Source organism: Phyllobates terribilis, unplaced genomic scaffold (assembly GCF_046119375.1).
Source record: "Phyllobates terribilis strain yellow unplaced genomic scaffold, ASM4611937v1 Scaffold_2__4_contigs__length_985480577, whole genome shotgun sequence".
NCBI lineage: Eukaryota > Metazoa > Chordata > Amphibia > Anura > Dendrobatidae > Phyllobates > Phyllobates terribilis.
This window is the reverse complement of record NW_027362762.1, coordinates 541873404-541897505: the sequence shown is the minus strand read 5'-3', so window position 1 is coordinate 541897505 and position 24102 is coordinate 541873404. Positions and strand designations below refer to the sequence as shown.

The window sequence follows — 24102 nt, the reverse complement described above, 5'->3', positions numbered from 1 at the left end:
CCCCGCGGACGGCAGCTCGGCGCCAGGTCCACAGCGGCCCCCGCGGGCGGCAGCTCGGCGCCCGGTCCACAGCGGCCCCCGCGGACGGCAGCTCGGCGCCAGGTCCACAGCGGCCCCCGCGGACGGCAGCTCGGCGCCCGGCCCACAGCGGCCCCCGCGGACGGCAGCTCGGCGCCCGGCCCACGCGGACGGCAGCTCGGCGCCCGGCCCACAGCGGCCCCCGCGGACGGCAGCTCGGCGCCCGGCCCACAGCGGCCCCCGCGGACGGCAGCTCGGCGCCCGGCCCACAGCGGCCCCCGTGGACGGCAGCTCGGCGCCCGGCCCACAGCGGCCCCCGCGGACGGCAGCTCGGCGCCCGGCCCACAGCGGCCCCCGCGGACGGCAGCTCGGCGCCAGGTCCACAGCGGCCCCCGCGGACGGCAGCTCGGCGCCCGGTCCACAGCGGCCCCCGCGGACGGCAGCTCGGCGCCCGGTCCACAGCGGCCCCCGCGGACGGCAGCTCGGCGCCCGGTCCACAGCGGCCCCCGCGGACGGCAGCTCGGCGCCCGGTCCACAGCGGCCCCCGCGGACGGCAGCTCGGCGCCCGGACCACAGCGGCCCCCGCGGACGGCAGCTTGGCGCCCGGACCACAGCGGCCCCCGCGGACGGCAGCTTGGCGCCCACACTGCAGACTGGCTGGTGGAGCAGCGGATGCAGCATGGTGAATGGCACACAATGGTGGAGCTAGTGTATGCTGCAGTAGTAAGCCCGCAGTGCCCACACTAACACTGGCAGAACCCTCCATACAGCCCCAGCCGCTTGGGTCAGTCGGAGATGGCAGCTCACCCGGCAAACTTGATGCTGAGAGGAGATGGTGGACAATTGTGCCGGTCCCACGTGTTGTGGAGGACTAAACACCAACGAGCGTGGAAACTGGAGCAGAGCGCCCCCACCCCTAACATCCGGGAAAGTGCAGTGGAGGGCACTACAATTCTCAGCTGCTGTAAACAGTGTGGGGGTTAGAATACTGCCGCGCATGCACGGACACAGCTCAGACGCTGCACAGTGTCTGCCGTATACACGCGGAGCTGCCGCCAGCTACCTGGGACAGGTGCCGCCATCACTAGTACAGTACACTATTCCGATCACGTGTTCCTGCCGGGGGGCGGAGCTTCTAGTCGGCTTCGCGCGTCCTCTCCAGTCGCGCACGGTTTTACGTCACTGAGGAGCGCTGCACGTGTCTAACAGCTGCTTAAAGGAGCCAGGCGCGGCAGCAGGGGACCTGCTGTGTGGAGACGCGTGGACAGCTAGGTAGGTGGCGGGCGGGTACTGGAACGGCTGTGGCGGAGGACCGTTACTCCGGTCTCTAGGGGAGGTTACGTCACCTGGCAGGTGTACGTTCTGCTGTGACATCTGTCTCCTGCCCAAGCTGCGGGCTTCTTAGGGCCGGTCTCCCCCGAGCTGCTCCTGTCATGGAGCCTTGCACTTAGCTCTGGTCTAGTGACCAGTAGCTGTACAGGCCCAGCATGCTGCTCCAGCGTTAGTGAAGGGGCAGTGCGGTGGACTAGGTGCTGTCACCCAGGCTGCTTATGCCGGTGTAGGCTCTTCACTGACCGGGACAATCAGTGTCTGTGTAACTGCTCATTGTAGGTAAACCTCATGATGTGTGTGTATATAGGTCAAGCAGCTCCTTCCTTCTAATGGTCCCCTGTCTGCCCTCCTCCATGCTGTGCCATACATGGTAGATGTAGTATTTATTTTACTCACTTGCGTAACACCGTTAATTTCAGTTATTGACAAACCTTCTCAATGGGGCTCACATTCTAGGTTCCCTATCAGTATGTTGAGGGTGGGAGGAAACCCCCGCAAACACGGGGAGAACATATAAACTTCTTGCAGATGTTGTCCTTGGTGGGGTTTGCGTACAGGACCTAGGAATAGTACAAACCACTGAGCTGCCTATATACATTAGACTGCTGACGGATGCTTCAGCCGGTTGTTCATCCGATTTCAGCGGACTCTCCCATACCGAGGAGCACTTGTTCTGAAAATCACTCCTGTGTTCTCGGAGAAAACCGACATCTGACATGACAGCCAATGGCTCCAGGAGAGCAATGTAATTGTCAGTCTGAAATCGGATATTCACAATCAACATCGCTCTAAACCACATATGTCGAACCCAAAAGCACTACAGATACTGTCTGGTGATGAGCTTATGCAGCCTTTATCTATCCCTCATCCCCTCAAGGTGGCTGGACCATCCTTGTAAATAAGCCCCTGTACTTTGTCACCCCCACCTCATTGTAGATTGTAAGCTCTTATGAGCAGGGTCGTCCTTATTTTTGCTTTAATTATTGTATTATTTTTAGCTATGTTACTTATGACTGTTGAATATGAGCCTCAGAATTGTAAAGCACTGCGGAATATGTTGGCGCTATATAAATAGAGATTATTATTATATGTCAAACTCTGGTCCGCAGGATGACTATATTTGGCCTTCAATGCTGGGCAGGCCCTCCGGGTATGTTTGGCCTGCCAGGCAGGTCCTCTAAATGTACTTGGTCCCCGGTGCCGGGCAGTTCTCCTGCTCTGCATCGCACTTTCAACTATATCAACATCCAAGACACCGATACAGTTGAAAGCAATGATGGAGGGAGCGTCTTCTCACTTAATTCCCCCTCTGCGTCTGAAGTCTCAGCGATGTACTGAGGCGTGTAGAGGATCTGAAGAGACCGGAGCAGTTTGGAAACAGGCAGAACAGTTTCAGCTTGTAACCGCTTATTGGTTGGAGTGTTGGATCCCTACTGATCTAATATTGATGACTCTTTGACACGTTTCATTCTCTCCTCAGTCAAACAGCACAGGCACCGACCTCGGCGCTGACGATCTGGCCAATTATTTCAAAGAAAAAATTGACCATATCCGACAGGAAATTTTCTCCGAATCCCCAAACGTAATGCATGCTCCCCCCCCCACTTTCTATCTTGCCCACTTTCTGACTTCGAACCAGTCACGGAAGATGAAGTGATCAGCCTCCTTGCATCTTCTCGCCCTACCACCTGCACCAGTGACCCTATTCCCTCACATCTCCTTCAGTCCCTTGCTCCAGCTGTCACCACTCACCTAACTAAAATGTTCAACCTCTCCCTCTCATCTGGTATCTTTCCCTCTTCTTTTAAACACGCCAGCATACATCCATTACTTAAAAAACCATCCCTTGACCAGAACTGCACGGCCAACTACAGACTTGTTTCCAATCTTCCCTTTATTTCTAAACTCCTGTAACGCCTGGTCCATTCCCGTCTAATCCGCTATCTTTCAGATAACTCTCTTCTTGACCCTTTACAATCTGGTTTCCGCTCTTTACATTCTACTGAAACTGCCCTCACTAAAGTCTCTAATGATCTACTAACAGCTAAATCTAATGGTCACTATTCCCTGCTGATTCTCCTGGATCTCTCTGCAGCATTCGACACTGTGGATCACCAGCTCCTCCTCACTATGCTCTGCTCTATAGGCCTCAAGGACACTGTTCTCTCCTGGTTCTCCTCCTATCTCTCTGACCGCTCCTCCTCCTCTCTCCTTCCCCTTACTGTCGGGGTTCCTCAAGGATCAGTCCAAGGCCCCCTTCTTTTCTCCTTATACACCGCACCCATTGGACACACAATCAGCAGATTCGGTTTTCAGTACCATCTCTATGCTGATGACACCCAATTATACACCTCTGCTCCGGACATCACCCCTGCATTACTACAAAAGACCAGTGATTGTCTTTCTGCTGTGTCTAACATTATGTCCTCCCTCTGCCTAAAACTGAATCTGTCAAAAACTGAATTGCTCGTATTTCCTCCCTCCACTAACCTACCTGTGCCCGATATTGCCATTTCCGTTTGTGGCTCAACCATTACTCCCCAGCAACAAGCCCGCTGTCTTGGGGTCATTTTTGACTCGGATCTTTCCTTCACTCCTCACATCAAATCACTTGCTCGTTCGTGTCATCTACACCTCAAAAACATCTCAAGAATCAGGACATTTCTCACCTTTGACACAGCAAAAGCTCTTACTGTTGCTCTTATTCATTCTCGTCTGGACTACTGCAACGTTCTACTTATCGGGCTCCCTCTTACTAAACTCTCCCATCTCCAATCCGTCCTTAACGCAGCAGCCAGGATCATATTCCTCGCCAACCGCTACACCGATGCCTCTTCCCTGTGCCAGTCATTGCATTGGTTACCCATCCAATATAGAGTTCAATTTAAACTCCTCACGCTTACCCACAAAGCGCTCCATGCTTCAGTACCCCCCTACATCTCCTCCCTTGTCTCAGTCTACCACCCTACACGTGCCCTCCGTTCTGCCAATGACTTAAAACTAAAATCCTCCATAATCCGAACTTCCCACTCCCGTCTCCAAGACTTCTCGCGTGCTGCGCCAATTCTCTGGAATGCACTACCCAGGACAATTCGATTAATTCCCAATACCCACAGTTTCAAGCGGACCCTAAAAACCCATTTCTTTAGACTGGCGTATCGCCTCCATACACTATCTGTCCATCTCAGTTGTCCGTCCCAGTTTTCCCCTATATTAAAATCTTCTTCAATTTGAGGTTCATACCAATCAAGATATTAAGGCTGCATTATACAATATATGTACATTCTACCTTTTGTGTCTCCCCCATTTCCTCATAGACTGTAAGCTTGCGAGCAGGGCCCTCCTTTCGATATGAGATATGCTTATTCTGTATTGTCTGTATAAGTCCCCCCTAAAGTTTGTAAAGTGCTGTGGAATATGTTGGCGCTATAAAAATAAACATTATTATTATATTATTATTATTATCCAGTAGATTGGTCAAAATATGGCTGATACTTTCTTGATGTGAGGAAGTAGCTTCCCTAGGTGTGAGTCAGGAGTACCTAACTGCCTGGTAAAAATTACAAATGTAGGGATTGAGAGAAGTGGACGAGAAAGTGATTGCATGTAATCACCATATGTAAATCACATGACAACCCCTGGGAGTATGAGACATAGTAGAATCACACTCCCACATAAATGAGCCCCAGTGACTATATACAAGTTGATTGGCTTCTGTTTATGGTCACTTTCACATGGACTGACCAAACTGTGTGGAAAATGAATACAGTTTGTATATTATTGGCAGCACATACCCTATTAGCACATGGCAAAATGTTGCCTAAAACAATGTTTTTTTGGGGTAAGAAAATTCAGTCAGCTGCTAGTTTTGTTCATTTGTTGGCAGATCAGCAGCATGGTTGCACGGGCAGATAATCGGGAACCATCTTTATGAATGTTTGTCTGCTTATTGTCCTGCGTAAATAGGCCTTTAGGGTGGCCATACACATTCTGCTCGTCTGCTTATTGTCCTGTGTAAATGGGCCTTTAAGGTGGCAATTCACATTCTGCTCGTCTGCTTATTGTCCCGTGTAAATGGGCCTTTATGGTGGCTATTCACATTCTTGCTCGTCTGCTTATTGTCCTATGTAATTGGGCCTTTAGGGTGGCTATGCACAGTAGATTGATAGTTGAATGAGGCTGGCATATCCATACACTTTATAGTCCATACTGGCCACTAACTACCGTTCAGTTCAGCAAAGGACAGATGATTTGTGGACAACTTCTCACAGCACACTTATAGACTAGTATCTATCGGATGAAAACTGTCAGCTAAATTGATCGATCATTGTTAACATTCATTTGACAAATGATAATTTTACTTGAAATCATCGTTTTTAATCCTTTTTTCACTGTGTATGGTCTGCATGTTGGCCTAATCAATTGACTGGTTAATTGTATTTGCTGTCCATTATGGTGGAACTCCTATTACAATAGTTTAGGAAGTCTGCTGGATGTTTGTTGTGTGCTTGCGTCCTTTTTATATAGTAAAAAATTAACCTATGTTTTCTTCTATAGGAAGAAGAATATTTAACATGAAAGTAAAGAAAAACCTGAAAAGGAGCGCTCCCTCTGAAGAAAGTAATGGAACTAAAGAGATCAAGAAGCCTAAGTGTAAGTGAGAAAAATTAGATAAATAAGATGGAGTAGATGATTCAAATTCCTATTGCTTGTCTGTGGCCCCAATTCATCAGCCTTTGTCAGGAGCACATTTCTTGCAATAGTGCATGGCAGCTGAAATGTGTCAAACTCATGGAGATGCTGGTATCTTAAAGGGGTTGTCCAGTCAAAAGCGATAAGTCTGCAGTCATTCTGTGTGACTGCAGACTTATGAATATTCCCAGTGTAGGCTGCGCCACTGGCCGGGGGTATCTATAACTTATACATACCCTCTGTTACCAGGTCTGAATCCGGGGAATCCCCGCAGCACACGGTGCCTGCAATGGGAGTATTCAGAAGTCTGCAGTCACACCGAATGACTGCAGACTAATTGTGTTTGACTGGACAACCCCTTTAATGAAATTTGCTTGTCTTACTCCAGCACACTCTTCATCAAGACTGGTGTATAAAATGTCAATCTTGATGGTTCTCAACTTAAATTAAAATCTGGTGCAGAGTCCTAGGTGTAGTTCAGCCATGGTCTGTTAGGGTGGGAGCTGAAAAGTAAGAAATGGTGTTTCAATCCTCACAATTTTTCAGGCTCTGGTGACCTCAATGGGAGCAGGAGGGTGCTAGACATCAGAACCATGCGTCATCAGTCCCCTTTTCTAATTGGAGCTGATTTTAACCCTCTCATGTAATCCCTCTACTCTATGTGACAGCATACTTGTGAATTCTTGCATGTCTACGCTCTGTGAGGATTCTCCACCACTGGGAGCAGCGCTCATGTGACCGCAAGTATGTGATATGCATACTCCCGGCTATATTTCAGCTAGATGCATGCTACCTTGCTCAATGCACATGTATTGAGCAAGGTTGAAAACAGTCTAGTTGGAATGTGACTGGGACTATGCATAGTGTACTTGCGGTCCGCTAGCACCGGAAAATCCCCACATCGCGCAATGCGAGTCTTCACAATTTGCTTGTGACTGGATCATGGAGATTTTTTTTTTTTCTAATCCTTTTTAGTCCTGGTGAAAATGTGCATGGTAGACATCAGAGCAACAGATTAACGCTGCAAATCATATATATATATATATATATATATATATATATATATATATATATATATATATATATATATATATATATATATATATATATATATATATATATATATATATATATATATATAATTATTTGTAAGATTCTTTGCTTCGCTCACTTAACTCCAAACATGAATTTTAATTCACTAAAAATAAACTTAGATGTAAAATTACATAGTCCCCAGTGGGTATAAAATGTATGGTGGTATTCTCTCAATAAGCCAGTTTTCTACTTTGGAAAAATCTATGCACTTGGCGTGTGGATGTGTTTTGTTTTTATTTCCTCCCTAAGAATCGCTATTTGTTTAAAAAATGTAAGATGTGTGTGTATGTGTATATATAATAATTTCAGAAGCATAGATAGGGTTTTGGTTCGGGGAGGGGGCCAAACTTCTCAATGTGGACCCCTAACCAGGTAACCCTGATTACAACTATGGTGGCGCACCCAGATAGTGGATGTAGGAGCACATCAGTCGATGACCGTGCTTTTACTGAAAACAGTCTATACAAAACCCAACACTGATATTACCGACATATAGTGCAAAACACATGGGAGATTACAGTACAGTTATTGATGGTGACTTGCAGATGACATTTTTCTAATGGAATTGTTCACTTTTCCATCTGGCCCAGACTGTTTGATGGCCCCAACACTGTACAAAGACCCACATTAGCTCCCATACTGTATGATGGTCCCCTAAATAGCCTCCATACAGTATAGTGCACTCCCCAGAAAAAAACAATTGTCTATTCTAGAACACACACAACTCTCCTCGCCTTTGTTCCCCTGCTACTCCGGTCTCTGCAGCGAGCATACGCACATCTCGGCACAGCTGGCGCCATGTAGTGACATCATCGCTGCCAGTGTCTGCGTCAGTCATGTCAGCCTATACAGTTGAACTTGCGATGCCCCACAGCCGCCGCATGGCTGTGCAGGGGGATCATGTCTCCCTGTTCTGCCGATGCAGTTTACAATTGGTGTACAGGAGTGGGCCCCTCAGAGCACAGGGCCCAGGGCAACCAACTGGTAGCTATGCTACTGAGTAAGGGGGGTGAGTTAGGCTGCGTGCCCACGTTGCGGATTACTAGCGTTTTTGATGCGGAATTTCTGCAGCGGAAATGCTTGTAAAACGCTAGGTAATCCGCTCCCCATGGTCCCCAAGGGGATTCCGCATGTGGAAAACGCGCGATAAACGCGTGCGGAATTCCGCATGCGTTTTTCCGGGAGAGGACTTGCAGAAATGAAGCAGAAATTTTCTGCTTCATTTCTGCAACGTGGGCACATAGCCTTAGAGGCAGAGCCCCGCCTCCATCCACTCCATGTAGAATCTTATCAGGAGCACCTGCCATCTCAGTAATGGGAATGTCTGTCTTCACTGAATACAGAATTTAACCCAGAATTTTTAAATAATTGATCAGTTCTGGCAGAAAAAGAAGCAGCTATATTACAAAGTTTCTTATTTTCATGTGTCCTATTGATTTATGAAATAATTCTTAAAACGCCAGTTATTCTTAAGGGAACACTATTTTCCCAGCTGTGCTACTGCTATGATAATTAACATGTAGGTTTACACCTTTATTATTTATTTATTTTTCTGCCTACAGAGCTGTGTGATAACTTAATTTTTGCAGGGCGAGACAACATTTTTTAGTACCATTTTGAGATAGGTGTGACTTTTTGATTTCTCGTTACAGCCTTTTTTTGTAAAATTGTGAAGACAAAAAAAACCACTGCAATTTTGGCATTCTTGAATTTTTTCCGTTTACGATGTTTGCCGATAGGGTTAATTGTTCCTATATTTTGGACTTTTCTGAATGCGGCGATACCACTTGTTTTTTTTTAATATCTTTATTTTTAGTGGGGAGAAAAGTAGGGTGATTTGAACTTTAGTTTTGTGGGGTTTTGTTCTTTAACTTTTTTTTTTCTCTTTCAAAAGCTTGTGATATATACAGCGATAAGACAGCATCATATAGCAGAAATCACATTCTCCTTTAAAACCCGGCCACAGGCAGGGTTTCAAAGAAGCTTCGTAATCACAAGCACAGGGGTCATCAACTGACCCCCGACTATCGTAACCCATTGGCGCCCTGCAATCATGTCACAGGCGCACCGATGGGTGTTGATAATGATGTGCACATGTCGGTGCATGCTAAATACTACTGTGGGAGATTGACATTGTAATAACACCTGCCTGGTATACAGCAGATGTCGTGAAGGTGTTTAAATAAAATGTTCTTATGCTGAGATAATCTTATAAATGTGCCCCTGCTGTGTCTGACCGTACAGGAACATGGCCTCATCATATCACAGCTCCTGTGCAGGGGGGGGAGCAAAAGACTATACAGACATTACAGTATGGGATCACAAATGATTCGTTTTGTGATGTAAAATATTGCTTAAAAACAGGCAGTGACATGTTTTGCATCACTGAAAGCAACAGCTGCTTGCCCTCCTGTAATGTCTGTATACTCTTTTACGTCCTGCCCAATAGATGTGGTATGATTAGACCATGTTCCTGCATGGGGCACATTTATAAGATTATCTCAGCATGGGGACACATCCAATCTTATTTTTATTCCAAGATCTATTAGTTAAAATATACAGTGTGAAAACCCCTTTAAGGTGTTCCTCCTGATGTCCTAATCTGTCGCCTGTTTTGTGGAGGCAGAGTTGTACAGTTTAGTGCATGAGTCCTATGATGAGTTTGGTACATGCTATAGAAATCATCCAGTCGCCTTTACAATTCTGCCCAGTGTGCTGTTGCATTGCTTTATACCAGATATCTGATCAGATGGTAGTGAATACTTGAAGAGACACTTAAATGTTGGATCTGCTTTTGTTTTAAATTGCATTCCTTTTTTTATTTCAGTAGTTACTCACAGCTCCCACAAATCTGCAGAAGGCTTTGTACTGACCCTTGGCCAAGGTGATGTAGGTCAGCTGGGTTTAGGAGAAGATGTCTTGGAAAGAAAAAAGCCAGCACTGGTATCCCTTCCAGAGCCAATTGTCCAGGTTGAAGCAGGAGGAATGCACACAGTGTGTCTTGGAGCATCTGGGAGTGTGAGTTTACATCATATCGGTAATATAAGGACCTGTGCACACATTGCTGGTTAATCACACTTTTTCCTATGCAGATTTGTCAGAAATCCAGAAGGGTTTCCTGAAGCCAGCAAAGTGAATGAGAATCCTGAAGTGTCATGCACACGTTGCTTATTTGTGACTTGCAGATTTAAATCTGCAGAATGTCAATTCTTTCAGCGTTTTGCTGCAGATTTCACCCATACTAATCAGTAGGGAAATACCTGCGCCAAATACACATGTAAAACGCACCTATTTTACGCAGCATTTTTACTGCCCAGAGATGCATAAATGGTGCAGAAGTTTTTGGACCAAATACTTAACGTGTGCACATACCCTAATTAAATCTACTATTACATACCCTATAATCCATTACTTAACATTTTTGATAGTTATTTTTGAGATAGATTAATATAATATATTTTCTCTATTTAAATAGATTTATACCTTTGGCTGTAATGATGAAGGGGCACTGGGCCGGGACACCACAGAAGAAGGATCAGAAACTCAACCAGCCAAGGTTGATTTGGCAGAAAAGGTGGTGCAGGTATCAGCAGGAGATAGTCACACTGCAGCACTGACAGCGGATGGACTTGTGTTCCTGTTTGGATCTTTTAGGGTAATTTTTGCTTTTTAATCAGCACAAGATGGTTTCTTGATCAGGCAACGTTATTTTTCGGGTCAGTAAGTTTACAGCAGTACCACATTTATAACTTTTTCTATGTTTTGGCGCTTTTACATAGTAAAAACTATTTTATAGAGAAAAAAATTTGCATAGTTTTATTCTGAGAGCTATAACTTTTTTTTTTCGGCTGATGGAGCTGTATGGCGGCTTGTTTTTGCGGGACAAGATGACGTTTTCAGCGGTACCATTTTTATTTGTCTTTTTGATTGCATTTTATTCCATTTTTTGTTTGGCGGTATGATGATAAAGCATCGTTTTTTGCTTCGTTTTTTATTTTAATTTTTTTACCGTATTCACTAAAGGGGTTAACTAGTGTGACAGTGTTATAGGTCAGGTCGTTCCAGATGCGGCAATACCAAATGTGTACTTTTATTGTTTTGTGTTTTTTTTTCATATTTATTTATGGGTACAGTATTTTTTTCTTAAATATTTATATTTACATTTTTTTTTCACTTTCTGACACTTTTCTTCACTTTTACACTTTGTCCCACTTTGGGACTTTCATTCTTTGCATCCCTGTGCTATGCAGGCTGTCAGCTCTGCACTGGCACAAGTTAGATAGATCGTGCACTGCGCATGATCTATCTAACTTCCTGATGCCTGGTGAACCAGATGTCGTCATGACTACATTGGGTCACCATGGCAACGATCGGGACCCCAATCTCCGATCCAAGGTAAGAGGGGCGTTCTTGCGTCTGCTTGCCCCGCAAATGCTGTGATCGACTTAGATCGCAGCATTTCGGGAGCTAATGTGCCTGGAGCAGTGTGGGACTGCTCCTGGCACACAGTACCGGGTGTCGGCTGTCTGCTGTCAGAATCAGCTGACACCTGGCGGCGATCGTGCCCGCACAGCCTGTGTACGTGCCTGATCGCCGGTCAGAAATAATACGTCCCTGGTCAATAAGGCTCAGGGCACAGGGACGTACTATTACTGACTATGTTAGAAAGGGGTTAAAAATGTCCTTTCGACAGGCAAGATACATAATTTCCCACTTTAAAGATAGCCACCACTATGTGTGTGAAGCCTCCCACCCACCTCCGTGACTTAAGGTATCTGCACGGAGCGATGCGTGTCTCGTGACGTGACAGGAACTTTTTTACTGACTCATCGCTTCCGAGATCCGCTGCAAGTGACTGGCATGGCGGCGTTGGCTACACCTACACTTGCCGAAACAATGCGGCACTCATTATACAAATCTGATATATATTATATTTTGAACGGTCTCCATACTAACCTCCATATACGACCTGTACCGTGTCCCCACAAGTGTCTTGACGGATTACTATCTATGGTTATTGTACTACTAAAACCTGTTTTAACAGGATTGTTCTAATAGTTTTAATATTTTTATGATATAGGTTTTGATTACCTATTTATTAAAAAAACCTTGGGGTATATATGCTCCTTATGTTCTTTTTTCATTGCTTCAATTATTTTGGGAGTTTCCCACATTTAGGACCATGGTCCTTTATTCTATCTTGAATTCTAGCTAGCTATACAGTCCTGCAGGTAATGCCTGGAAAGTGTTCAAGTTGCCTATTGTCCTGAAGGATGAAAACTCTCTAGCCTAACTCATTAAAAGGTTGATATGAACTTATTGGGGCACCTATCATTGGGTACTAAAGGCTAATTTGTATGTTTAGGCTTTACACAGCACTTTTTTTTTCCTTGCCCCAAAAACAAAGTTAATCTTAAAGTTGATTTTAATCAATAGATCTTGGAATAATGATTTCCACGATTAAAAAAAAAGTCTCTGCTGAGATAATCTTATAAATGTGCCCCTGCTGTGTACTGTGTAATGGCTGTGTCTGATCGTACAGGAACATGGTCTGATCATACCACATCTCCTGGCCAGGGGAGGAAGCAAAAGAGTATACAGACAGGACAGCAGGGATCACAGCTGATTGTAAAGCTTTTCACTGCCTGTTTTTAAAAAATGTTTTACCTTAAATAATTTGCGATCCTGTGCTGTCCGGTCTATATACTCTTTTGCTTCTTCCCCTGCCCAGGAGCTGTGGTATGATCAGACCATGTTCCTGTATGATCAGACACAGCCATTACACAGTATATAGCAGAGGCACATATATAAGATTATCTCAGCACAGGAACATTTTAGTTAAACGCATCCAATTGTGGATTTTATTATTCCAAGATGTATTGATTAAAATGAGCTCTGTTCGTGGGAAAACCCCTTTATTTAGTGCTGATCAGGGTTCTCATTAGCTGAATGTGATGTCTTAGATGAAGCTTGGGGGAGGGGTGTGAATACAGTCTCTCATTCAAGATGCCCAACTCTGTATGGAGATTTATTTTCAAGGCAGTGTTTCTGGGGGAAAAAAAATTTGCAAGACAGAAAGTAGTGATGAGGGGCTACAACTCCAACAGTGTCTACTGATGGGCTTCTGATATGAATTACTCTGCATTTATTTTTCCTGTGCAGCATTGATTTGAAAATAAGTCTATTGAATTGAATCTCTTCAATGGCGCATCATTTTCCTCCCCAGTACACGAGCTATATTAAGGGGTTTGGACACTACTTGAGGCCATCAGTATCTGATCAGTTGGGGTGCGGCACTCTGCATGCCTACTGACCAGCTGTTCTGATGCCAGCGGTGATCGCAACTTCTGCAGTTTTCAAATTGTGTTTTTCCAATGGTATACAACATTAAAAAAAGCATGTTTGGGGGGAAAAAACACTTTTTCCCACCAAACTCTGTGAACGTCTGGAAGAAACAATCTTAGCCAAGCTGTGGGCCACAGTGCATTTATAACCGGCACACTGAAGTTTCTCTGGTACTTCAGTTCTTTTCCATTATCTTGAATGGAATTCTGTGTATTGCTGTATTTTGATTCTTTTGTCTGCTTGCATCCTAAGCATAACTTTTTTTTTTTTTTGTTTTTTATATAGGATAACAATGGTGTTATTGGTTTACTGGAGCCAATGAAAAAAAGTATGGTGCCCATACAAGTTCATATAAATGTGCCAGTTGTCAAAATAGCCTCAGGTGAGTGAATGGAAGATGGCGTAGTACTGATTTTTGATGGTTCCTCGTGCTGTAAATCAGTAATCTTGTTACTTTGCAGGAACATGTATACTGCATATTGCACATGGCGTGTCCTGCTATACAATTTGCTGTGCAATTGTCTGATTTGTACAGCTGGTCTGTTTTTGATAACTTTGTTTTTTTTTTTTTTTGAAGGTAATGATCATCTGGTGATGCTTACCTCAGATGGGCATCTTTACACATCTGGCTGCGGAGAGCAGGGCCAGCTCGGCAGGGTACCAGAGAGGTTCACTAATCGAGGAGGACGTAAAGGCCTAGGTTAGTTTATAGCATTCTGAATTTAATAGTCAAGGCTCCAGTATTGCGTTTTGTTTTTGTCGCTGCAACTCTGCAAAAAAGCAACTGAGCAACTTTTTTTTTTGCTCTTAATTTTGATAATGTGTATATATAAAATTAGAATATCACATAGTGGGAAACTTAAATCCTAACCGCATTTTCACACAACAGTATTTTTGGTCTGAGTGCTGTCATGAGCAAATAATTTTTTATTTTTTGGATCAAATTTGCACTGTTCATTCATGTCTATGGCTGAACAAAAAAAACAACTATTCCATATGGAGCTATTGTATAGTATCTGATTTTTATGGATAAGCAGGCAATCAGTGCATGTGTTGCAGCTGTCTAATAGCCGTGAGACATGCAGTGACACGGACATGCTTGTCAAGCACGCCGAAGACACTGGCACACGAGTGTGCTCTGACAACACCTTGTCCAAGCATGTGCGCTCAACACTAGTAGTGAGTAGTTTGACACCACCATTTTTTATGCAGTCGATGCAACACAAGTTTAAAAAAAAAAATCACAATTTTGCTTTTTTTTCACTGTCACTTTCATGAATCTTTTTTGCACGTTCGAAGGAACACACCTCGAATTGTATTGTAATAGTTTTTGTAGTACTTGTCTGTCTACATGTGGTACCCTTGGTGAAGAAATGGCATCATTAGTTCCCAGACAGTATTACCCGGGATGCCAATTGTCCTGGGGAAGTTTAGTGGGTTAATCTAGCGGTCCCTACCTTCGTAAATTAGAAAGGTGCACATGTACCCTGTTGTACAAATATACATGGTATTTAGCGCGCTTGGCGGGGATAAAATGTCAGACAGCCCTTGGGACTCTTCTACTACAACATTTTGCTCAGGAGAATAGGAATTTAAAAATGGATCTTGGAAGAGGGAAATTAGGGGTCTCGCTTTAAGGCGATCATAGTTGGGGGTCATTTCTTGGGGTGGCTTTGGAGTTAAAATGAAGGAACCTCATTAGGGTTTCATAACGGGTTTTGGTCAGGACCGCTGCAAATACAGGGGTACTGTGGACAGATTTTGTTGCACAATAGGAGCGGAGAGTGGATTTTTTTTTTTTTTATACAAACTAAACCCATGTTGAGGGTAAGGCCCAAATTTTTTTTTTTAATTTGTATTTCAGGGACATTTGTGGGGATCAATGAATGGAAAAGAAAGTATGCAGGTTTTTGGAAACTATATTGTCAGGCATATAATTTTGGTTTGGTGGGCAATTAATCTTAGGACTTCTAGGGTAACAAAAATTTTGAATAAATTTAAAGGGGGGTAAAATTGGTGACATTTAATTTTATTCCAGGGGTTGCTGAAAAAGTGGGAATTTAATTTAAATTTAAAATGCATTGTAGGTATACCACAATAGAGGTGGGACTACAGAACTTGGCCCTGCCCCTGATGATTCAGCAGTGATGACTGACTGTTACCATTGGGCTGTGAGATCCCATGGAGGAGGAGTAGTCGTCCCTGTCTAAAAACGGTTCTGCTTCAGAGGCAGACTCCATTTCACTGCCGGAGCTAAGCAAGGGGGCTGTTCACCTGCTCCACGGTGAACATTCTGTGGGCTATTACTTTATATGAATGCCTAACCAAAAAAACAAACCTAATATAAAACTGGTGAGCCTAACCTATTATAACACTAGTAAATTTAATGTGTTTTTTTTTCTTTTACTTTTAAAGAAACCCTAGCACAACCTTAGTAAACTTAGGCTTTTTCCAACCGTAAAAAAATAACACTGGCAAGCCTGCCCTGAACCCAACACATTATTCACATAGGTGTACATCAATAGGAAAGGGGGAAAAAGGGTTATGTGAAGAACTTCTTCTTTTTTTTTTTTTTTTTTTTAATTAAAATGTTAAAACTGGTACAGGAGGAGAGAGGACCCTGCCCGCGAGGGCTCACAGTCTACAAGGGATGGGTGAGGATACAGTAGTTGGGGGTAGAGGAGGTCACACAGTGGTATGGTGGGGCAAGGGTTACTGCAGGTTGTAGGCTTGTCTGAAGAGGTAGGTCTTCAGGTTCCTTTTGAAGGCTTCCATGGTAAGCGAGAGTCTGATATGTTGGGGTAGAGCGTTCCAGAGTAGGGGGGATACATGGGAGAAATCTTGTATGCGATTGTGGGAAGAGGAGATAAGAGGGGAGTAGAGAAGGACATCTTGTGAGGATCATAGGTTGTGTGCAGGTAAGTACCGGGAGACTAGGTCACAGATATAAGGAGGAGACAGGTTGTGGATGGCTTTGTATGCCATGGTTGGGGTTTTGAACTAGAATCTCTGGGTAATGGGGAGCCAGTGAAGAGATTGACAGAGAGGAGAGGCTGGGGAATAGCGGGGGGGACAGGTGGATTAGTCGGGCAGCAGAGTTTAGGATAGATTGGAGGGGTGCGAGAGTGTTGGAAGGGAGGCCAGAGAATGAGGTTGCAGTAGTCAAGGCGGGAGATGAGGGCATGCACTAGTGTTTTTGCAGATTCGTGGTTGAGGAATATGCGGATCCGGGAGATATTTTGGAGTTGGCAGGAAGTGGAAAGGGCTTGGATATGTGGTTTGAAGGCGAGATCAGAGTCCAGGGTTTCCCCAAGGCAGCGAGCTTGCGGGACTGGGGAGAGTGGGCAGCCATTGACGTTGATAGATAGGTCAGGTGGGGGGAGATGAATGAGATGGTGGAAAGATGATGAATTCAGTTTTTTCCATGTTAAGTTTTAGAAATCTAGCAGAGAAGGATGAGATAGCGGACTGACATTGTGGGATTTTGGTTGGTAAGGAGGTGATATCAGGTCAAGAGAGGTAGATTTGTGTATCAGCATAGAGGTGATACTGAAAGCCGTGAGACTCTTGAGTTGTCCCAGGCAATTATATCATAAAATCATATCTTAAAAGTATTTTTATAAATATCGTCCCTCCGTTTAGAATTCTTATCAATTTAATTCGCTCTTAAAGATAGATCTATATAAACAAAATTTAGTGATGTTGGACAATAACAAGCTCAAGATCTTAATGTTTTAAATGTGAAAATATATATTATCTAGTAAATGTTAATTTTTATTCACATAACCCTTTTCTTCCCTTTCCTACTAACCCAACACTAGTAAGCCTAACCCAACCATGGTAAGCCCCTTCTTTTTTTTTTCTTTTTTTTTTTTCTTTTAACCTTTGAAGTAACCTTAACTCTAACTCCAACCCTGAGAGAAATGAAGAATAATAAAAAAAAAAAACTTAGGGGGGTGATGATCATCAAGAGGGTAATTGGTAGATTGGGGAAAAATGTATTGAAACGGAGCTAGAAGTTTGACAGCACTTGGAGGTAGTATATCTCTCTTCTCTCCCAGAACTACAAGGGGAGGCCACAGCCCAAGTGCTGCCATAATTAGTAAATATTGGGCTCTTGATCACTGATCAAAAGTCAGGAACCATAGGAGTAACTCCTGCAGTTGCCGGGTGCCAGCCGGCAGGTTTCGGTGGGCACACTGCGCATGCGCCCTCCATTTTGCTTCATGAAAAGGAGGTGGGCCAGGGGATGGTAGATCCAGTACTAAGGTACCGTGGGTGGCCTGGGGACATCATTGCTCTCTCCTCTGACATGTTAGATCATCTCAGGGAAGAGAGCAATGATTTCTAAATGGGACGTTCCTTTTTTTTTTTTTTTTTTTAACATGATCAGTTATTTGTGGAATAACAGTGATCAGGGACCGGAAAAAACGGCCCTGTTATCCAGGGTCTCTGGAGTTTCAGCTGCCGGGGGAAGCAGAGGTTTTCTGACAGTAGGTGGGTGGGTAATTCACCTATTCCTCAGCACTGTTAAATGCTCTGAAGAATAAGACTTCTTAACTACCACCGTTAAGGGGTTAAAAGCTAGTTGCTTTAATTACTGTCTTGTAAATTGCCTCTTCATTAATGTTGCTTGCAAGAGCTCTTCCACTCTTGACCTTGTGTATCTGTGTATTATTTGGACTTAATGAATAACTTCCAATTAATGTTCATATTATTTTATGTATTAAACCAATACTCTCTTCCTGCAGAGCGGCTGTTAATTCCTCAGTGCATCCAGTTGAAGGCTAAAGGGTGCGGTCGTGTTGTTTTCCAGGACATATTCTGTGGTGCATACTTTACTTTTGCTATGTCACAAGAGGGCCATGTTTATGGTTTTGGCCTTTCCAACTATCATCAATTAGGTGAGTTGTTTTTGACTGCAAGTCATACTACCTTGTGTGCAGAATTAAGCAAGTCAGTATTGGGACCACATCACCATTTTTGTACACCTTTCCCAACTCCAATGTGTATAAACTTGATTGCTTATTGGATGAAACAAATCAGGTGATGTGTATTTGTGTAATGAAGTGTGGCCTAAGGATGAAACGGCCTTTATCAAGAATTATTAAGCAGCTTGTTTTCCTCAGGTAAAATTGGCCAAAAAAGATTAAAACTTAATATTTGACTTTGAGTCAGTTAAGAAGGATGCAGCACTCTTTAAAATGACAATAGTGGGGCGTTATCGCAATGCTGTCAAGTTTTTTGTTTCAAAGAGTCAACATGATCACAAAAAGTGAGAAAAAAAAGATGCACACCAGCTGCCACAGATTTGGAAAGAATCAAACGTGAAGCGATCAGTAACAATTATCCTCCAGAACTGCATCCTACTTGGAGTGCCTTGAAGTATAAGGTGTTCAGTGCTCAGAGACATGGCCAAAGTAAGGAGGGCTGAAACTGACCACCACTGATTAAGTAACACTTGTTGAAATGTCAATATTGGGCCAAGAAATATGAACTAATTTTTCAAGTTTTATTGACTGAGATTAGAGTGAATCTTGATGGACAGATGGATGTGCTCATGGCTGGATCAGTAGTAAGCCCAGATCTCCCCTTCGACTCAGATGTTAGCGAGTTGGAGGTTGGCTATTAATATGGGCTTGTATTATTTTAGAGATGATTTAATTAGGCAATTTCGAGTTGAAGATGGATTTGTGGTAATTTTTGTTCTGATTCAGTCAGATTACAGGATCTCCAGTGAAGCCAAATTGTGGGGGAGGCTAGGCCCTCTTAGTCACGAGCGGTCAGAGCAAAGAATGCACACCAGTCATGAGCATAAACCATTCTGTTTATTCACCTGTGAGCAATATTCTTTTACCATTCAAAGACAAATGTAGATTCCATTAGAAATTTCCACCAGCCACCCTCATCTCAAATACACTACTCACGAAAAGTTAGGGATATTTGGTTTATGGGCAAAATTTCGGGATGAACCTAAAATGCACTCTAACCTTTTCAGGTGAACTTAGTGTGACTTTCTCTAAACTTTTGAATGCACATGTCCAACTGTTCAATGTTTCAGTACTTTTCGCGCAACGTGCTGTTCTCTAACAAAAGAGCTTAATAGCAAAATTCACCACACGTCTTTGATCCATAAATCAGCCAATAAATTTTGAGGTTCAATTAGAATTGGTATTTAAACAGTCATTCACATTTTGACATCATGAGATCAAGATAACTCAATTCAAATGCTCAACAGTACCTCGTCATTGCGAGGCTTCAAGCATGAGGTTCTCAGACGGATGTGGCCACTGAGCTTAGAGTATCAGTGTAATCAGCAGGTTGCAACAGATAGAGCCTGGAAGAGTCCCAGAAGACCTAGAAGTAGACTTCTTTTTGCCATATCTCACACTGATGACAGCTTCATTGTGTCCTTCGAAACCAGATGATGAATGCTGCACAACTCCAGGCACATTTAATGGAGGTGAGCGGCACCCAAGTATCACGTCAGACCATTAGAAACTGTTAACATCAACATGGTCTGCATCTTATACAACCTGTAAGGGTACCTGACCACCACACCACCAGGCACAAGCGTCAGTCTTGCGTCTACTCTGGGTGAGGGTCCAGTTGGCCTCAATTCTGTTTACTGATGAGTCGATTTGCGCTGAGCAGAAAGGATGGCCACCAACTATGTTGTCACCAGACGAGCCTTTGGTTCTCGTGTTAGTGTGGGGAGGTGTTTAGTCCATATAGAACTGCCCTACACTTTGAGAATGGTACAGTGACAGGATCCTACTATTTGAATAATCTCATTAATCCAGACCTTGTACCCCTGCACAAACACAGGCCTAATTTCACCTTCATGGATGAAAGTTCTCCAGCTCATCGAGGTTTCATCATTCAGGACCGGCTGCTGGTGTCTGGGGTACCTCAAATGGCGTGGCCTGCACTTTTGGCAGACCTGAATCCCATAGAAACCCTATGGGATTAGGTGAGTCGCTCTGTAGAGGCTCGTAACTCTGTACCCCAGAACCTCAATGACCTGAGGGCCGCCATTAAGGAAGAGTGGGACGCCATGCCTCAGCAGACAATAACTCGACGTGTGAACACCATGAGATGTCATGTTGCCTTGAGCATCAATTACAACGACAAGTTATTTAGACCTTGACATTTTTTGTTGGGGTATATCCACCACTGTTTGCTTTTGTTTCAATAAATTGTTTGAGATGAGGAAATCGCCATTGCATGCTTCTGCTTAAATGCAGAACTTTCATGGTAAAATATAACAGTAGCATGAAATTAAATATTCCATAAATTTCGCCCGAAAGCCAAATATCACTAACTTTTTGTGAGTAGTGTATGTTAAGATAATTTTGGCTTAGGCCTTTTCCAGTGTTCTATCCATAATTTTCTCAGAGCAATGCATATGAGGTTTCATATTTGATCTAATATTTTTTAAGAAAAATATGAAACTTAATACTAAAGAAAATATAGAAAAATAAATTAACCCTTCTATCAGACTCAAAATCAATTCCCAAGTTTCTATAAGACACTTTGTTCAAGCAGTTGTACAGGAAAAAGTCTGCATTAAGAAAACCATGATTTTTATGTAGGACAATGCTCCATCACTTGCATGGTTTTACTCTGCTCCATTGCAAAAATGTAGCGGAGTAGTGTTTGTTCATCCCGCCTAATAACCTTGAGTTGCTTGTAGACACTTTGTCATATAAGCTATGACTGCAAATGACAAGATGATGGTTTGTCTTTAAATCCCAGCAGCCTATTTAGTTTATTGTAAAACGAGAATAAAAAAATGTAGGCTTTTTTTTTGCCTCAACAATGTCATGCAATTTACTTTCTACAGGGACAAAGACTACTAACACGTGCTATGCACCTCAGAACTTGACATCTTTCAAAAATTCCACCAAGTCCTGGGTGGGGTTTTCAGGAGGGCAGCATCATACTGTTTGTGTGGACTCTGAAGGTTAGTAAAAGTTTTTAGTAAACCTTGGGTCATTAGCTACAGGTTCCAAGCTTTGATACCAAAGGTCTAATTTTACTGATTCTTCTTTATAGGAAATGCATATAGTCTTGGCCGTTCTGAATATGGCAGGCTTGGTCTCGGAGAGAATGCTGATGAGAAAAATGAGCCTACCCCCATTTCTAAATTACCTAAGATTGCTACTGTGGCCTGTGGAGCTTCAGTCAGTTATGCTGTATCTAGAGATGGTAAGTGTTTGATAGTGTCTGTATTGAGGTAATGCTCCATTTTGTTACTTCATCCAGACAGCTATGTGAAAAGGAAGTGGGGAAATTGCGCTTTATCTCTGACTTTTATAGAAAAATTCTTTGTTTTTGAGCAAACCAAAATACAAGGATTTAATGAGAGGGCTATAGAAAATGTAAATGTTCTGTGTTTAAGACTATGAATAACCTTTGTTCATCTTTGATTTTAATTCTCTTTACTAGGTCGTGTCTTTTCCTGGGGTATGGGCACCAACCAGCAACTGGGCACAGGTGAAGAGGATGATGTTTGGAGCCCATATGAAATGACTGGGAAGCAATTGGAGAACAGAGAGGTCTTGTCTGTGTCCAGTGGAGGACAGCACACTGTTCTTTTAGTTAAAGATCGTAGTTAACATTGTGTTTCAGGGTAGTGTTGGTCATCGGTAGGCTGCATAAAGACAACATGATTTACCTCATTGCCACCTCAGAACATTTAATTGATCCCGTACTGTATTAATTACTAAATCTCAAACCACCAAAACTATGGCCAAAAAAAAAGACCATAGTCCCTCAAAGTACTCGAGAGCTCTCAAATGAATATATCCTACAAAAGTGATGAGTAGTATTTGATCCCAAGAAAGTGAGATAAAATTGACAGACATATTTAAAGGGGTATTCCCATCTCCAAGATCTTATCCCAATATGTAGTAGGTATAATATTAGCAAATACCTACAATTACAAATGTATAGTTTGTGCAGCTATTGCAGGACCTTGGGTAACCATGGTTACGACCACTAGCAACTAGCTAATTACCGGTCACTATTATCGGTGGATGTAACATGCATCCCTAAGGTCCTGCAATGCCTGCCCATGAGGAAAGAGACCTAGCAAATCAGAAGTACTATACTACATTTCTAATTGAAGGTATTTGCTATTATTATTACACCTACTACACATTGGGATAGGATCTTGGAGATGGGTTTACCCCTTTTAACTATAAAAATGTACTTTTTTTTTTTTTTTTATTACATGTTTTAAAAATAAGCAAAATATAGTTTGTCAATAAAAAAATGTATAGTAGTGGATCAATGGTGATGACATAAAAATAAAGCACCAAGGACAAAATGTATAATCCGCAAGTAATTGGGTATCAAAAAATGAATACAAACATGGTTAAATAACACTGACAATAGAAGGATTCAGAATTTGTTTCAGGGAAACGAAAGTATTCATGTGGTGTGACCATGAGGTGGCCCCCACATAATGGCTCGTATAACTACCGCATCACCCAATGAAATGGGAAGCAACAGTATAAGAAGGCAGTAGTAAGGCGGGGAAAACCATGTACGAGAATAAAGTGATGAGTGCTTACTCATAAAGTAATATGAGCCTGTTTGCACCTACTAAACATATTTTATTGACCAAAAACTATTTTGCCTATATTTGATGTGTAAATTTTTTTTTTTATTTTATTTTTTTTAGTTTAAATAGATCTTTATAATTTTTGTCTCACTTTCTTGGGATCATTTACGCCTCGCTTTTGCAGGATATAATGTATTAGTATCATTCCTGGAAAGTTAGGGTTATCGTCTTTTGCTGTCTTCATGTATTCTTCTTTAATGTGTATTGCCAAGAAATTGATAAAATGATCTGCCTGTAGTCACTTCTCCCTCTATATTTTAACACTATTGATCTATTTTGAGCCTGTCCCGTGGCACTAGCATCGCTTACAGATTACAAACAATTGCTCCATGCTCTGTTCTTCAGACTTATACTTGTTAAATAATTTTATTTTTTAATATCCAGTGATAAAAAAGCAAATAGCTTTATTTTTATAAGTGTGGTATGGATGTGCATGACTGTAAGAAATTTACTTTTCTTTTGCTATTAATGTTTGAATTGATTTTACCTGACAGTGATGTGAAACATCTTTTAAAGAAACTGTCTTTTGGAATAAATCTTTTTTCATAAGCTGTTCTTTCTTCTGTGTATGTACAGATCTTTCCTGAATTGATTTGTTATTGACTACCATACATGATTTGATCATTTAATGAGCACTTTTGACACGTTTGTAGTGAGAAAAGGTGGAGATTAAGTATTAGTTATGCAATATGTATAGTTTCATATAGTTTGGTATGCTTATTATAAGATCTATGGAATGAAAAGCATGGTCATGACGCTTGTAGTGTTCTAAATAATACCAGTGTGTTCAAAAACATGAGTTAAAGGGGTTTTACAACGAACAAAAGTTAATTTTAATAGTTCTTGGAAAGATATTAAGTTCCACAATTGGATGTGGTTAAATAAAATGTTCCTGTGCTGAGATAATCTTATAAATGTGCCCCTGCTATGTACTGTGTAATGGCTGTTCTGACCGTACAGGAACATGGTCTGATCATACCACAGTTCCT

At 42.7% G+C, this 24102-nt stretch overlaps 2 protein-coding genes across 3 annotated transcripts in view; one reads left to right on the top strand and one right to left on the bottom strand.

Annotated features, from left to right (window-relative positions):
- CTPS1 (CTP synthase 1) overlaps positions 1 to 1209 on the bottom strand; it is a 78979-nt gene extending 77770 nt beyond the window's left edge. Inside the window, exon 1 of one of the 2 annotated variants that reach the window (XM_073666341.1) lies at positions 1082 to 1209. In XM_073666341.1, coding sequence (XP_073522442.1) covers positions 1082 to 1100 — 19 coding nt within the window. In that variant the 5' untranslated portion in view covers positions 1101 to 1209. Of the gene's footprint in view, positions 1 to 825 lie in introns of both variants that reach the window. The other variant, XM_073666345.1, reaches the window with a different exon arrangement.
- RCC1 (regulator of chromosome condensation 1) lies at positions 976 to 23662 on the top strand. The gene is made up of 10 exons (XM_073666354.1): positions 976 to 1290; positions 5908 to 6003; positions 9965 to 10155; positions 10613 to 10792; positions 13768 to 13864; positions 14060 to 14182; positions 18234 to 18386; positions 21329 to 21448; positions 21541 to 21693; positions 21934 to 23662. The coding sequence occupies exons 2-10, from the start codon at positions 5925 to 5927 to the stop codon at positions 22101 to 22103; spliced, it is 1266 nt and encodes a 421-aa protein (XP_073522455.1). The 5' UTR covers positions 976 to 1290; positions 5908 to 5924; the 3' UTR covers positions 22104 to 23662.
- Positions 23663 to 24102: the final 440 nt, after the last annotated feature.

Excerpts from the sequence above, each read along its gene's own strand:
- RCC1 (XM_073666354.1), top strand. The coding sequence starts at position 5,925 with ATGAAAGTAAAGAAAAACCTGAAAAGGAGCGCTCCCTCTGAAGAAAGT. Across the intron at positions 6,004-9,964 it reads AGAGATCAAGAAGCCTAAGT|TAGTTACTCACAGCTCCCAC; the intron begins GTAAGTGAGAAA and ends TTTTTATTTCAG. Across the intron at positions 18,387-21,328 it reads TTCCAACTATCATCAATTAG|GGACAAAGACTACTAACACG; the intron begins GTGAGTTGTTTT and ends TACTTTCTACAG.